The 15,466-nt window shown below is 46.3% G+C and overlaps 1 protein-coding gene across 1 annotated transcript in view; it reads left to right on the top strand.

The window, feature by feature from the left end:
* Positions 1 to 3,814: 3,814 nt before the first annotated feature.
* The window catches only part of SMN1 (survival of motor neuron 1, telomeric), a 225,211-nt gene continuing 213,559 nt past the window's right edge, over positions 3,815 to 15,466 (top strand). Inside the window, exon 1 of the mRNA XM_085632361.1 lies at positions 3,815 to 3,998. Coding sequence (XP_085488487.1) covers positions 3,951 to 3,998 — 48 coding nt within the window. The 5' untranslated portion in view covers positions 3,815 to 3,950. The remainder of the gene's footprint in view (positions 3,999 to 15,466) is intronic.

Here is a 15,466-nt window from a genome sequence, read left to right on the forward strand (position 1 = left end):
CCTCCGACGAGGGCAGGCTACGTGAATAAATATAGGGACAGAGGCAGGAATCCAGACGACCCTTTCCACAGCTAACTGTACTGTCCAGGCGTACATACCTTGGGTAACACATGTCCCAGGGACAAAAAGTCCCCGCCAACTCACGCTTTTCTACTCTCCAATATAACCCTCTAGTTTACCCTGTTCCTCCGCGGATGTCCAACGAGCTCTCAGCATTTGCAGACCCCTTGTCCGTACACACTTTTCTGTTCTCGGCTCTTCACTCCCTCCATTCACCCCGACACTTCCTGCCCTCAGACCTGACTGCTCCTGGCTGCTGGTATGGGCAAACACGCTCTGGGTCTGTGGACTGCACACGACGTCTCTGGCTGACCTGCCTTATAGAAATTGAGACCTGGTCCTCCGAGTGCCGGTGAGATTGTGGTGTTCACAGACATTTACAACCCGTGCCAACTCTATTTGCTTGAACAGGAGGCAGTGCTCAAAGGAACACATCCCAGTGGTTAGCGACCACATAGCAATACAAACCGCATCTTTCCCTCATGAACCCATCTAATTAGCATACATTAAAGAAGCAATCGCCTTATTGCGCAGCCGTTGACATGTGAACTCGCATGGCTCGCCACAACCTACCTGTCAATCAAAGAGAAGCTTCACACCAACAGTTCCCAGTGAGGCCCGAATTGCACATGATGCATGTGCCCAAGGTCACATGAGGCGTCAGATGAGAGAGCAGAGAAGACTAAAGCGACGGATCGTGCAGTCCAACCCTTTCATGCGCTTTAATGAGTGATGTGAATAAAACACTATGGGGCTTATTTACAAGCCCATTGCGCTGCAGGTACGTCACTTTTTCCTGTATTAAAAATGACTCACCGGCAGCGCAGGAAGCTTGTAAATAAGCCACTATCAGTGCGCTTCACACGCACTCATCTTTAGTATTTCCACATTTCGAGTCCGCACTTGACGCTGCACTCCCTGAGACCCAGCGCGTCCCATAGTTTGAGTAGTCTGCAATAAGCTTTGGCAATTATTGTTATAATCAATCATATAGTCATTTTGCTGTAGCACATGTACAGCTGTCTGACGTAAAAACTCAAAGCTGTTTCCTAAACGACCTGCAAGCAAATTAATACAGCAAACTGGCATTTATCTGCAATATGAAACTATTCGAAGGCAATTAGGTCTGTTGGAATTCTGGATTTAAATTTAAACTCAACATCTGATTATGAGGATAAAAGCACTTTCCATCAAATCACAATTTTGTTTGTTAAAAGGGAACATTTTACTTTTCAAAATACTATAGAGGCACAAAATAAAATAATCGTTTGAAACAAAGAAGCGCCCAACCTTGCAACATTTTTCAGGAAAGATTTTCAGGTCTAACCAGAGCAAAGAAAATGTTCCATAATTGAGTGGTCATGTCCCTGCATTTGTCTTGGTAGAAATCGTACAATTCAATTAGCGAATATTAACAATGCTGTCATCCGAGAATAATGCCTTACATGGGTTTGGCACACTTGTGCACAGGAAGCAGTCCAGGGTTACCGATGATGTAATAGGGCCGAAGGTCTAGTATGCCCTAGTGTTTAGTAAGGGTTGTCACCAGAACCCTGGGAGGGCATTATTTGACCGCAATTCATATGTTAACATAAATATTTTTTTAACATGCAACAGCTTTTTATATGCATTTGGGATTCCAGTTTGTTTTAAATCCAGAAATTATAGTACTGCTAATATGCTATTATAGTGATTATTAAATCGCATCAAAATCCAGAAATTAATTATTGGGACATAATACATATTTACATTTATGTGGGGAGCGATTGGGTATGGGGTGAGGAAAGGGCTTAGGCAACCATAAGACATTTTACCTTGATGACCTGGGGCAATTTTACTCCTGGACTCAAACCAGAGCACCAAGTACATTACTCCACCACTTGGCCTTCAGAGAGGCAGGCAGAACGCTTGAAGGCCTTCTTAGAGATGTGGCATGGACTAAAGACTCAGAACTTTTTTTGTGCAGTGATTTAATAATCCAGCCAGTGCTATGTATTTAAAAAAGAAAACACTTTATTGTACATAGGAAGCATTTTATACATAGAACTATAAATACACGTGAAGAAACACCAACAATGCACCAAAATGTGAAAGTCTTTTCATAGAACAATTTACGCCTTCTTGCTTTAGGAAATGGGTTTGTCACCATAAAAACTTGCCTGCCTATAGGCTATGATCAAAGGCCTTGATTCTCAAAGTAAAAAAACTTTCAGAAGAGATCCATGGAAGGGTTTCCCCATAGTGGCCAGGCGGAATCACTTTCTGTCTGCTCCTCCTATGGTATCACTGTAATGTATTCTGAGTCTGAGGCTTGTGAGCAGCTCAACCTTTATGAACCTCTGTTTCTGATTTCATCAGCCTTACCTCTGCCTGGCCAAGTGTGCATGTACCACATCGGCTGCAGGCGGGAGAGCTACATCCATCACAAACTTTCGAAGCTTTGCACCACTCTCACAATGTTCAGTCCAACTTTCTCCAAGCCAGTACCCCTACATAAACTGGAGAGCTCACCTCAGCATACTATGACGTTCCCCAGAGGAGGGGTTATAACAACAGGGTGAAAGGCCTAAAGATTTTCCTGGTGGCAGGACGCCAGGATCTTACAGTGGAGAAGGCCAAAAACAAAGGTCGAACAAAATGTACGGCGCTGATGAATGCCGTGCGAGTATTAAGTAGCCTATCACTTAAAAGGCTTATAATGTTTAACATTGTGATTGGGCTTAATTTTTCTGAAGCCTTGCACTGTGCAACCGTCACCCAAGCAGCAGGCTCATAACAAGCATTGAAAATGCAATAGTTCTCGCCTTTAAGTTAAAGCCATTTGCTTTGCTAATGGTATTGTATAGCAAAGCAAATGGCTTTAATTTAATAAAAGGCGAGACCTATTGCATTTTCAATGCTTGTTTATCTGTTTATTACTGAAAATGTTGCTCTCATGAAAATTGTATTCGTTTTCAACTTTATGTATATTTTATTCAGTACCTATTGGAAATGTATTATGACGTGTTTTCTTTTAAGGAATTTTATTTTCCAAATTAAACGTTTACTTACTTAACTAAAATAATGCACCAATAGAAAATGTGCCACAACTAAAGCACTTCAAATTAGCAGAGCGCAGTTGTTTAAAGTGCAATTTTATTAAGTCATCAGTAATGACAAGAATTCATCATAAAAATCATTAGTGCTCAAAATAAATTGTTTTATAAAGCTTTACATTAAAAAACACTGGTTTCTCGTACTAGCTGCAGGATTTAAAATTACGTGATACTTTGCCGATTGAAATCCAAGACAGGCTGCCTGAGATACGGCAAAAAATAAGTAATTAATAAAAATATTGCAAACAATACATGCGTGTTGTTGCAGTGAATAAAACATCAATCATTGTTTAGTGTTACTACAAATCTAAAATATAGGAAGAAACTTACATTGGGACGCCAAGCAGGGCAGCTTCAGATTTTTTTTTTTAAAGTGTCATGTGTGAGTGGTGCTGCACTGCATGGGCTAAAATAATAGCTGTTTTTTGTACGTTGCCTGTTTACTTTGTAAACAGTGGTGATACGTGCCACGCAAAGAGCACGCCTGACGGATGTGAATGTCACTTATATTCTGAATAAAAATTTAACTCATATGAATACTGAAAACTTGGCAGCTATGCAGCATAAACCGAAGCGGCTCGAATGGCACTTTCCGAGGGACTCTGCGAGAACCCGGTCTAGTCTTTTTAGTATTTTTCGCCACCTGCTAATTCGTGTTTAGCGCGAACACATTAATGACACCACGAACGCTGCTATCGGTGGGCGCTCCCTGATGACGCGCTGGTTGTAATTGGTGCAGAGGCCGTCGATGGATTCCGTAGTCATGCTTGTGCGCGCGCGCCTGGTGTGAGCATCATGGCGGAAGGCGAAGCGACCACCCTATTTAGACGAGGTGGAGGACAGGTAAAGCAGACTCTAGCTGCTACTTTACCCCGTTGTTAGTACCCTTACCTGAGTGCGCGGCACTGCTGCCACCCCCGTTTTTTTCCGAGCACCTCACAGAATTTTGCTATTACAGGGTTACCTGGTTGTAGAAGACCGTGTTCTTGTAATCTAATTTTCTAGAAAAACATTTTAATTGGTTTATCCGTTTAGTTCAGTTTGTTGAATTTATATAAGCCAGAGCATAGCTGCCGAGTTCCAATAGGCAGGTAACATTTAACGTGGGTGATACGGGCAATCGGGCACCGTCCTGCACTTTTCCCTGTCTTGAGATCTTTTTGTGTTTGTGTATCTCTTCTATCTTACTCCTAGGCGACCTTTTCTTCGGTTTAAGTTTTCACTGGTTGCTCAGGGATACTGTTATGTCAAAGTGTCTTTTCGATTTCTCTGCCCTTGCATTCTTGCTCTCTTTCCCACTATGCCCACCTGATTACCAGGGCCTCGAGTGACAGTCGGGTGTTGTAAATATCAAACACGGCTGACTACTCTCACTAAAGTATTCGTGTTTTCTTTGTGCTGGTCTATGCTCCAAAGCTTGCCCCTCAGATCTCCCCGCCTTCACTGCTGCTTCTCCCACCCCTTTCAAATACAAATATCACCTTTTCTTAAGGCGTCTTACTACTTCACGTCCCCATAGTTTTGTGGAGACCGGGTCTTGCTGTACTCCTGCTCTTATTTCACCTTCACATCGGCTGTTCTTTCAGAGGATCTTATGCTATTTCGTTCTAAAACACAAAGACCCAAGAGATGCGCTACAGTGGATACGTTTCTGACTCCAGACATTTTTTCTTTTCACGACTTTGGCATTTCGCCAACTATATATCTTGAAGTTATAGTCAAACTGCTTTAGTTCCTTGGACCTTAATTTGTGTATACACCAACTGTATATTGTACTTTGACAATTCATTTAGCTGTGTGTCTGTATCCATGGTTCCATTTTCTAATATAGTAATTCAGGGTTACTTTAAGGGTGTCTTTCATCCCCTGTTATGTGGGGGCCCTCCCTAGACACCAAGAGGTTTTTCTAGCTTTGTTTAGTTTATAGTCCTTTGAATTAAAGATTTGGTTTTTGCTTTTCTGGAGGGATATCAGAACTTGATGGTCTATTTTTTGTGTCATGTTGTAGTTACTGTTCCAGTTTTGCTTTACAGGTGTTTACAGAGGGAACAGATGCATACTTTTTTATGCTTGTGCCCCACTTGTTATAGTCTTGCCTGTAGACCTGACGCTAAAGTTGATTGGAAAACTGGTTTGTCATTGTTGCTCTGATATGAGTTTACCTTAAATAAATGAGAAGACAAGAGACGTTTGGCAAAACGGGAATAAGTTGTTTTTAAAAACAAACGCTGCAGCCGGGAGAGCATCAACAGAGTGTGTTTGCTCAAAGTCTCTTGGTGTCCCAAGTTTTGTCCGCTGTTATATACAGTTCATGAGATACAATAAAAACATTTCTACTTTCCCAAAAGCATCTCAGTTGAATATCAACAAGGCATGAGGAGCACGTCAAAACTACGTTTGGTGTGTGTGTCCTAATTTTGTGAGCGTTTCTATCTATATGTGGCATCTACCTTTTCGGTATTTTGGAAAACGCCAGCCATTTGCCAAATGTGTTTTATTGGGGCCAGTTTCCTCAGACATGTTAGTGATCCATCTACCTATTTGTGGGGGATCGATCTGGGTTTTCCCTGTGCATGCGTTTCTTTAGGTTAAGAGAGACCCCATGTTGGACCTGCGCCCTAGAGGTAACTTGGCTCCGGTAGAAAGGCTTTACTCGGAAACGCACATTGTGCCTGCATCACACCCAATTCACACCTTGCGCAACACCACTTCAAAAAGGAAACAGAAGAGACACTACACCGATCGATGTTAAAAGTTACCAGAAGTCTTTATCTCTTCTTCGCAAACTCGGTTACTCAATTTCACACTTTAGAATGAAACATTTCATTACATTTCAGGATAAACATCTCCTTTCCTTTCGGGATAAAACATGTCATTACAATTCAGGATAAACTTTTCATTACATTTCAGGATAAACATTTCCTTTCATTTCAGGATGAACTTTTCGTTACATTTCAGAATAACATTTCCTTTCATTTACTTGGACAGTAACGGACCTTTGATATTAACTCTAGCCCAGCAGATATTTAAACACGCTATGCGGTTTCTCTAACTGCTATGTTTCCTGGCCCTTAGACTGTCACTAACAATCCGCACCTTACATATAGAAATTAGCGGGACAACGAAAGTGCTGCTGGCAGTCAATTAGCTACTTTCAGACAGTTTACAAGTAGAATACTTTAACACTGGGGCTAATCCATCCCCGTTAGGCCGTACATCTAAGTGCTCTCTGGCCTTTGCAATGTACTCTCCAGTACCCTGTTCTCTCCCCTTTCCCGCGCTGCGTTACCCAGCTTACTGTATACAATTGGTGTCCTCCTCCTGGATAGTTCACGTTGCTGGGAGGTGCGTTCCCTCACACTTGGAACGGAGCTTGTGGGGTAACCTACAAGGGAGTCCTCACACGAGGGGGGGGGCGAAACAGCTCACACCCTCTGGCCACCTCCCCCAAGGGGTTCCCACTGGTGTGCTCTCCCCCTCGTCGACTGAAGCCTCTCTCCTTCCCCGCCACCTCACCGAGGTTGATCATCTGCCACACTGCAGACTCGACTGGCAGGCACCGTCGTAGGTAGTCTCTCTGCTCCCGTTACCCGGAACAGCACGTCCTGCGTGGGCGCGGCCTCGGTTTCCGCCTTCGTCCGGCAACAAGGGGGCGGCGCTCAGGCCCCTCTCAGGTGACTAGGGCAGCGGCTTCACTGCCTCACATCCCACACTTCCTGACTACCGTTCTCCTCAATCTGACGGACGCGTCGCCCGCTCGCCAGCCACACACCTGGGGCCAGTCTCTCACCTCAGGCCTCTCGGCGACAGCGGACACCTCCTGAGGTAACTCGGTAACCTCTCGACCTCTGGGAGGGTGGCGGCCAGGGTTCCAAGACGGGTCTCGAGGAGGGGGGGGGGCTGAAGTTAAGGGTGCCGGTTTTCACACCGGAGCGGTTGCGGAGGCCATCTAGGCTCTTAGGGCTTGGGCACGAACACCTCTCCTCTTTGTCAGAGATGGTGGCTAACACCAGGCCAGTCCGGGAATCCCAGGCAAAAACGGAATTGAGAGTAGATAGCCCCAGCAGACGGCTCTTTCCCTGGTCTAGAGGGTCAGGGGTTCAAACTACCTGGAAGCCTCCTAAGGTACGAGGATCTTCAAAGTCACTGGCTGCGTTCAGGGACCGGTCAGAAGGTTGAGGTCACTGAAGAGGGGATTCGTGCAGACCCTGAGACCTGTCCATTCCCTATCTAGCGCAGCCACCTCCCCACTCAGGTGCCTTACTCCTGACTAAATCGCAGCTCAACTCCATCCTAAAATGGCCGCCCTCCCCTCACCTCTATTTATCACCTGGGGCCTGACTGGCCAGAGTGGCCCAGAAGGTTCCGGAACCTCTCATGGCAGTCATGGCCCAGGTGCTGAGGTGACAGTTGGAACCACCATTTTATGAATCTAACCTCCCTCTTCCTGTTTCTTCAGTGAAGCACCTTGCACCTCTCCCTCAGGTAGTGAGGATGAGGCGCCCAGAGCCTCTACATCAACACCCAAAAAGTTGCCAGTGGACAGAAAAAAAATGAGAAGGATAAGGGAAAAAAAAGAATAATATGAGGAGGGAACTGCCAAAGGGCTGACAGGTCTAACATCCCACCTGTGACCTGTTAATCGATAGGTGTGGCTTGTAGGGCTTGTTTAACCATGTATCTCTGACTTGGGGTTGAGTGGGAGGGCACCTTGGGTGAATCCAACAGCAATGATACGATTTCATTGGAACTCCTAAAACTAATTTGACAGCCGCTGATATCATTTCTATTGACATCTTCAACATTGTGCATACAGTTGTCATAACATACTTTGACATTGTTGTTACCGGTATTAACACAGTTAAGTTTGCTTAATCCATAACATACATCAACATTGTTTGTACTAACAACAGAATATCGCCATTTGTGTATAGATTATGGCATACATTGGTCTTGTTATTGCTGGTGTCTGTGCCATTGTGTGCGTACAGAATATGACATACATTGATAATACATTGACAGATATTGGCATGCTCCTCCGTGCACAGTTAATGGCATATATTGATACTGCCTTTATTGGTGTTGTCGAGTCTGTATATATCATGGTTTTCATTGACATCGTATTCACCCATTCCAGCATCCTCATTGTATAGAAGTATCCATAATTGCTTTTTTTGTGTGTGCCAGACACCGTAAGTTTGAAATTTCCGCAGGCGATTAAGGTTATCCTAAATAGGCATATTTGGTTCCATGTCTTTAAACTTTTTATCTCTGCTTATAATAGTGAGTGTCGAACCCTGTTTGGTGGTGTGGCAATGGGTAAACAGGCTACTGGGCCGGCCTTATCCATGGGTGTCAGGATCGTTTGCCTCTAAGGTCTGTTCTCCTATGGCTGTGCAAAACTGGACAAAGTACAAGCCCTTAGCACTTGTCTCTAGATGGTAGAGATGCAAGCTACTCCGGGAGGTAATGTGGAGGTCACAAACTGAGCTCAACAGTCGCCCAGCAGCATAGTAGCTGATTGGCTAAACCAGGTGTTTTACTTTGATAAAATTACTTCAAGACACGTACAACTTAATACTACGCACAACTGACTACAAGCACAATTACTTTAGTGGCATTTGGGCTACTGCACCTCAGTTTTTGATTTCCCCCTCCTCCCCATTGTCTTGGGTGTACTTCCTTGTTTTTACTAAGCAGGTTCAACCCCCCCTCAATCAGTCAGTCAATCAATCAGAGGTTTGTAAAGCGCAGCTACTCACCTGAAAAGGGTCTCAAGGCGCTGAGGGTGAGGGGGTTGAGGGGTGCGTGTTCACCGTGATTCGTCAAAGAGCCAGGTCATGAGGTCCTTTAAGAACTTGGAGAGTGTTGGTATCCGAGGTGGAGAGGAAGGGTGTTCCATGCCTTCGCCGCAAGGATGGAGAAGGAGCGTCCTCCTGCTCTGGTCTTCTTGATGGGTGGTACAGTCACAAGAGAGAGTTGGTCTTAGCAGAGGGATCTTTGGGCTGCGTGTTTCATGTAGGCGGGTCCGGTGTTGTGAAGGGTTGTGTGGGTGAGAAGCTTGAAGGTGATTCTCTTCTCGGCGGGGAGCCAGTGTATTGTCCGTACGTGTTGGCTGATGTGATGTGGCGCGGTAGGTTGAAGACTAGTCTGGCGGTGGCATTCTGGAGTTTGCTGTGAGGTTCTTTTTGATTCCGGCATATAGTGTGTTGCCGTACCGTAGGACAATATGCTGCTGATGAGGGCGTGGGTGATGGTTTTCCTGTGTTCAAGAGGAATCCAGTTGAAGGACTTTCGGAGTAGGCGGAGGGTGTAGTAGCAGGAAGAGGTGATAGCGTTCATCTGGCTGTCCATTTTGAGTTCAGAGTGTAGACATTGAACAGGGTGGGGTTGATGGAGGATCCTTGGGGGACTCCGCAGGTGGTCGGTGTGGATTCCAGGAGGAAAGGAGTGAGTTTAACCAGCTGCGTTCTGCCGGAGAGGAATGAGCGGATCCAGTAGAAGGCGTGTTCCAGATTCCGGCATCATGGAGTCTGCGGGCTAGGGTGCGGTGGGAGACTGTGTCGAAGGTACCATAGAGGTCCAGGAGGATGTAAATATAAATGTATGGTCTTGCAGCGCGCACACGCTCATCTGTTGGCTGCTTACAGTGTTTTTAACCTTCCTTGTTGTCTATTTTGGTTTATTTTTAATTTCGTTTTTCCTTGTTCTTATTGCGGGGTTTCCCTTCCCTGGCCCTTACCTGCACTGTAAAATCTTTATAACACGCACCGCTGTTTCGGCAGGTCCGGGCTCACGGGGCTCCCGCGCGCACTTTGGCTGCCATCTTGGAGCGGGTTGAGACGCTCCTTCAACATCCAGGTGAGCGCTCTAGTGCTCCGCCTGTCACCCCTATATAACCTCACTTCCGCAGCGCAGCGGTTACGCGCAGCGGTGACGCGCCTTCTCTACGCCTGAGTCTCGCCAGAGTCCTGCCCGTCTGCGACTCGGTGGCGACGGAGCGGCGGGAGACTCTGGCCAGGCCTGGCGCCCCGCTAGGATGATCTTCTACTCTTCATCCACTCTTCATACTATGCGGACTTTTTCTCGTTCTTGTCGGATAACATTCCCGGGACGCTATAAGGGGAAACGATGTTGCCCGGGTTGTGGCTGGATGCCTACTTGGGCTCCGGTAGCCGCCCGCCGACCAGATAAGGCTTGTGCTATCCATTCTTGCCTTTTGCTTAACACCAGATCATTAGGCAGTCATGCCTTGGACATCTATGATCTGCTGGTCAGGGAAAGCCCTTTATGCCTCCACCTGACCGAAACCTGGTTGGGTGAGGCGTCTAACCCGGACATCTTCGCCGCCATTCCTCCGGCCTATAACATCTTCCGGCAGGATAGGGTCAAGGGTAGGGGAGGGGGAGTAGCGGTGGTGGTGAAGAAGAGTGTCTCCTGCTCTCTCCTCCCCCTGAATCCTCTCTGTGGTTCTGAGGCTCTTGCTTTCTCGCTTAGATTGTCCCCGCACCAAGCATTGAAAGGGCTACTGGTATACAGGCCTCCAGGTCCTGTGGGTTCCTTTTTTGAGGACCTGCAGATGGCCGTTTCCGATCTGGCCCTGTCCACACAGCACTGCCTGTTGGCGGGTGACTTTAATTTCCATCTGGATGTGGAGGACGACTCAGATGCACTCAGATTGAAGGACATTACATCTCCGCTGGGTCTCGCGCCCTTTGTCACGAGTTCCACCCATGAGCGGGGTCATACTCTGGACCAAGTGTTTTCTTCGATTCCTCTTGTTGACATCGATACTGTGCCCGTGCTATGGACGGATCACAGGTTGATTAAGTTTTCTATACCGGAGGTAGTGTTCCCACACAGCGACACCCCTATACAACCTAGTTCAGTCTCAAGGGCACTGCACAAAGTGACGCCTGAGATGCTGGCGCAGGCGCTGGTGGACCATCTGTGTTCCCTCACGGGCGATCTGGAGCGGGACACCGAGGCCCTGCAGTTTTGGCTGGCAGAAAGGCTGAACGGCCTTGCCCCTGCAGTTGCTCGTCGGTCCACGACCAAACGACTATCTGCGCCGTGGTTTACAGAGGCGCTTCGCCTGTCCCGCTGCCAGTGTAAGGTTGCGGAGAGGGCCTGGCGCTTCCAATATGACGGGGAGGCTAAACTAGCCTATAGGGCGGCAGTGAAAGTGTACCATCGTGACATCTTGTGTGCGAAGAAGGAATACTTGGCCAGGAGGATAGAGGTGTCTATGAACTCCTGTAAGGAGATCTTCACTGTGGTGAGGGAGTTCACGACCCTGAGATCCAACGTGCCCCTTCCAGTGTCATCTGACACATGGGTCTGTGATCTTGCTAGCTTCTTCACTGAGAAGATCAAGGCCATCCAGGCCTCCTTTCTTGAGAGAGGTATGGTGAGGGGGGGGTGCAGCACTGGGGTGGGACCTGTTTTATCGTCCATGCCAGCTGCTGTGCTGGAGGAGTTCCCTGCTATCTCCAATGAAGCTTCCCTGATACTGCTAACCAACCTTAAATCTGGTTCGCCATTGGACCCCTGCCCGGCCAAATTTTTGGCCAGGGTGGCATCGGTGGTGAACCCATTGGTTAATCCTCTCCTTAACGCCTCCTTGAGGGAGGGAAGGGTCCCATGCGCCTGGAAGAGGGCGATGGTGATCCCCCTCCTGAAGAAGCCTGGACTAGATGCCGAGGTGTTGGCCAATTATAGGCCAATCTCCCTTCCCCCGGCCCTAGCTAAGATCACGGAGAAGCATGTCCATGGCATCCTGTCGGGTTTCTTAGAAACCAACCATCTCCTGCATCCATCACAATCTGGGTTCCGTCCCAGTTTAAGTACTGAGACGGCACTGCTGGAAGTCTCGGAGGTCATCCGGGAGACGTTGGATGTAGGCGGCAAGGCCATGCTTGTCATGCTAGACCTGTCGGCGGCCTTTGACACCGTCCCCCATGAGGCGCTTCTCGCCAGGCTGTATGACATCGGTCTTAGGGGGACGGTGTTTAAATGGTTTACATCTTTTCTCGAGGGCCGCCGCCAAACAGTCTGGGTTTCCCAAAGCACCGCAGAGATGCCGCCATTGGGAGTCGGAGTTCCACAGGGATCTGTGTTGAGCCCGACTCTTTTCAATATCTTTATGGCCCCTCTGGCGGCATTGGTGGAGGCTTTCGGGGCCCAGATTGTATCCTACGCAGATGACACTCAACTGCTCTTCACGTGCGGGAAGGATCAGGCATTCGATGGAGAGTGTATTCGGGGCTGTCTGGGGATGGTCTTTGACTGGTTCCAGCGGAACAGCCTCAAGGCCAACTCCAGCAAGTCAGAGGTCCTGTTCTTCGGATGCACCGCCGACCCTGAATGGCAGGTCTGGTGGCCTCTGGATATGTGTCCCCCTGCTCAGTCTTCTTTGGTCGCCAAAAACCTGGGAGTTAAGCTGGACAACAAGCTCACGTTAAGATCACATATCCTTGGTTTGGTCGGCACCTGTTTTGGCATTCTGAAGATGCTCCGCACATTTCTATCATTGCTCTCTGAGGAGCACAGGCGGGTCACTGTTCAGGCTCTAATAGGCTCTAGACTGGACTACGCCAACGCCCTCTTTTTGGGGCTCCCGGATTACTTGGTCCAGCGCCTGCAGGTGGCGCAGAATGCTGCGGCTCGCGCTATTTTTGGGTTCCATAGGCGAGTGGGGGCTTCTGGGTTGTTGCAGGCGCTTAATTGACTAAACTTTTGCTCCATATATAAAACAAATCTAGCCACATATAGAATGCACATGACCGCTGACTTGCCTCAGTTCATTAACCGCATTGTCATTAGTGCGGGGGCAGGAACGTTTCTGAACTCATGTTTAACAAGCATTAGCATTGGCATAGCCAATAGGTCTCGCCTTTGGGACCTTATAAGTGTTTAGCCATGCAACAGTTGCATAACTAAATACTTTTAAGGTCCTAAAAGCGAGACCTATTGGCTATGCCAAGCCGTGAAAGTGATCGCGATCAAACATCAAAGCGGCCGTGTGGCCGCGAAAGTGAAAGTAATCGGGCGCGCGCGCACATGCACTGTAGCTCTTGGCTGGCCTGGTAGCACTTTTTGGAGCCCTCTCAAAAAGTCTCACCAGACCAGCGCATGCGCTGGGTCAGGCGAGACCTAAAAACTGTCACTTTTAATAAATACATAACTAAAGCATAAAGTAGCAGCACACTGTCTTTGCAATCGGCAGATTTTACATTGAAATGCCCACAGAATTTCCCACTGACGTGGTTTTATGACTATATAGAGTACAATGTCTGGGAATCGAGTTTCTGCAAATATTTGTCATTTGCACATCACCAAGTAAAGTGTTGTGATTTGTTTTTCTCCTATGTAAACTTTGTTTGCATCACACTTCTGAAATACAAAAAAAGTTCTTTCATAATTCCTGATATATTTGGAAATAATTGTACTATTCCTTTACAAGCTGTTTAAATGTCCTATTAGCAAAAAACCTGACATTTTACAGCTTTTTTGTTTCACAGTCAGATAACTCACGTGACAGAAAGTACTAACTATAATAAGGGGGAAAAAAAGTAAAACACATTTTCCATGAACCGATGAACAGACAGCAAATGTGTCAAGACAAAAGATTTAAAAGCATCTTTTGTTGCTCATTCACTTTCTGGATGAACAAAACACCTGTTCCTTCCAGTTTAAATTAACTCGCTAGCATGGTTGAGTAGATGCTAAAAATAGCTCGACCTGCTAAAATCTCACTCGACCCTGCGAGTGGATTTTTCGAGTCCTGCATACTGTAGTACAATATGCAATGACCTGTCATAACATACAAAAGTCCATATCATACATAAGTTATCATTCAGTCACATTATAATATGTATTAGATAGATAGATAATGAACTTTATTCGATATGTAAAAACAATATCATAAAAGTACATACAAATAAAATTAGTTAATAGAATAAAATTTCAATTATTTTACAACAATCTCAAATTCAATTAAAATTACGGATACACGATAGAACTTTTAGGACATATATCAACTTAGTCTGCATTGTAGCCCTCAGCTTCATGGTCATTTTCAAGTAGGATGACATAGCTGCCAAGACTAAAGGGGTATCCAGGGTCTTTAATTTATAATAAGCCACTCTATGTGAGCGTAAACCCCATGATTTGAGCAAAGGTTTCAAAAAGATAGTCCTTGGCAGTTGGTAAAATCTACAGAATAGGATACAGTGTATATTGGATTGCATAGATAGGCCGTCACACGGGCATTTCTCCATGTCAGTAGACCAACAGTTTGGGTTAGGAAAAGTTACAAATCTGAAAAAAGAGTCAGTGCGAAAACGGGTCAGGAGCATGCGAGTAAAAGGCGATGGTTCTAGGAGTAGATATTGCTGGATCCCATTTGTAATGGTCGAGTGTTGATATTCCACGATTGAACTCTTTTGTTTTTCAGAGGACCATCGCTGGCTGCTCAAGTGGTTTAGGACTAGACGCTTTAGCGTAACTCTTGCTATTTTGCTTAGGGCTAAGGGGTCAGAAAAGAATTCAGGGTGTCCTAAGTCCGAGGATAAATTCTTTAAATAATTCAACCATTTAATATTCCTGACCTTGTTCAGTTTAAGACAGTCTTTGATGATTTCTCTGTTAAAAGGAGTCTCTTGGTTGGTCCAGACTTTGTGCCATAGGATGAGTGGGGAGGAATTAATTGTATCCGCAATATGTGTAAGACCTAATTCAGTGTGTACCAGGTAGGTAGATGTACCAGAGGGGGCAGCCAAGAGATAACGCAAAAAGGCGTTCTCGAGGCGTTGAATTTGGTCGACGGAGTCAATCCCCCAGATCCCAGCTCCATAAGTTCCAACTGAGATGCACTTCGCCCGATAAATCTGAAGTAAGGGGTTAATCGGGTGGCCCCCAAGTTTTTTTGAAAAGTTGGTCAATGCGCCTATGGCTTTAGACAAAGCTAACCCCCTAGCTTGAGCTGCGGCACGCCAGGTACCCCTTTTATTGAAAATGATGCCCAAATAAGAGAAACTATCAATGCTGTCCAGTTTTTGACCGTTTAAAAAAATAGAGCATGTTTTTTTCCAAGGCCCTAGGCCACATGACATTGTAAAGGTTTTAGAGGTGTTAACATTTAGGCCTCTCTTTGACATATAGTCAGTGAATTCATTTACTGCCCTTTGTAGCCCCCTTCGGGTCTGGGACATAATTGCGGCATCGTCCGCGTAGAGCAGGATAGGTATGGGTTTACCATTTATTGTAGGGTAATCATGAAAAGTTCTATTTAAATGATGACCAACAGA

The sequence above is a fragment of the Triturus cristatus genome, chromosome 2_1 (assembly GCF_964204655.1).
Source record: "Triturus cristatus chromosome 2_1, aTriCri1.1, whole genome shotgun sequence".
Classification (NCBI taxonomy): Eukaryota; Metazoa; Chordata; class Amphibia; order Caudata; family Salamandridae; genus Triturus; species Triturus cristatus.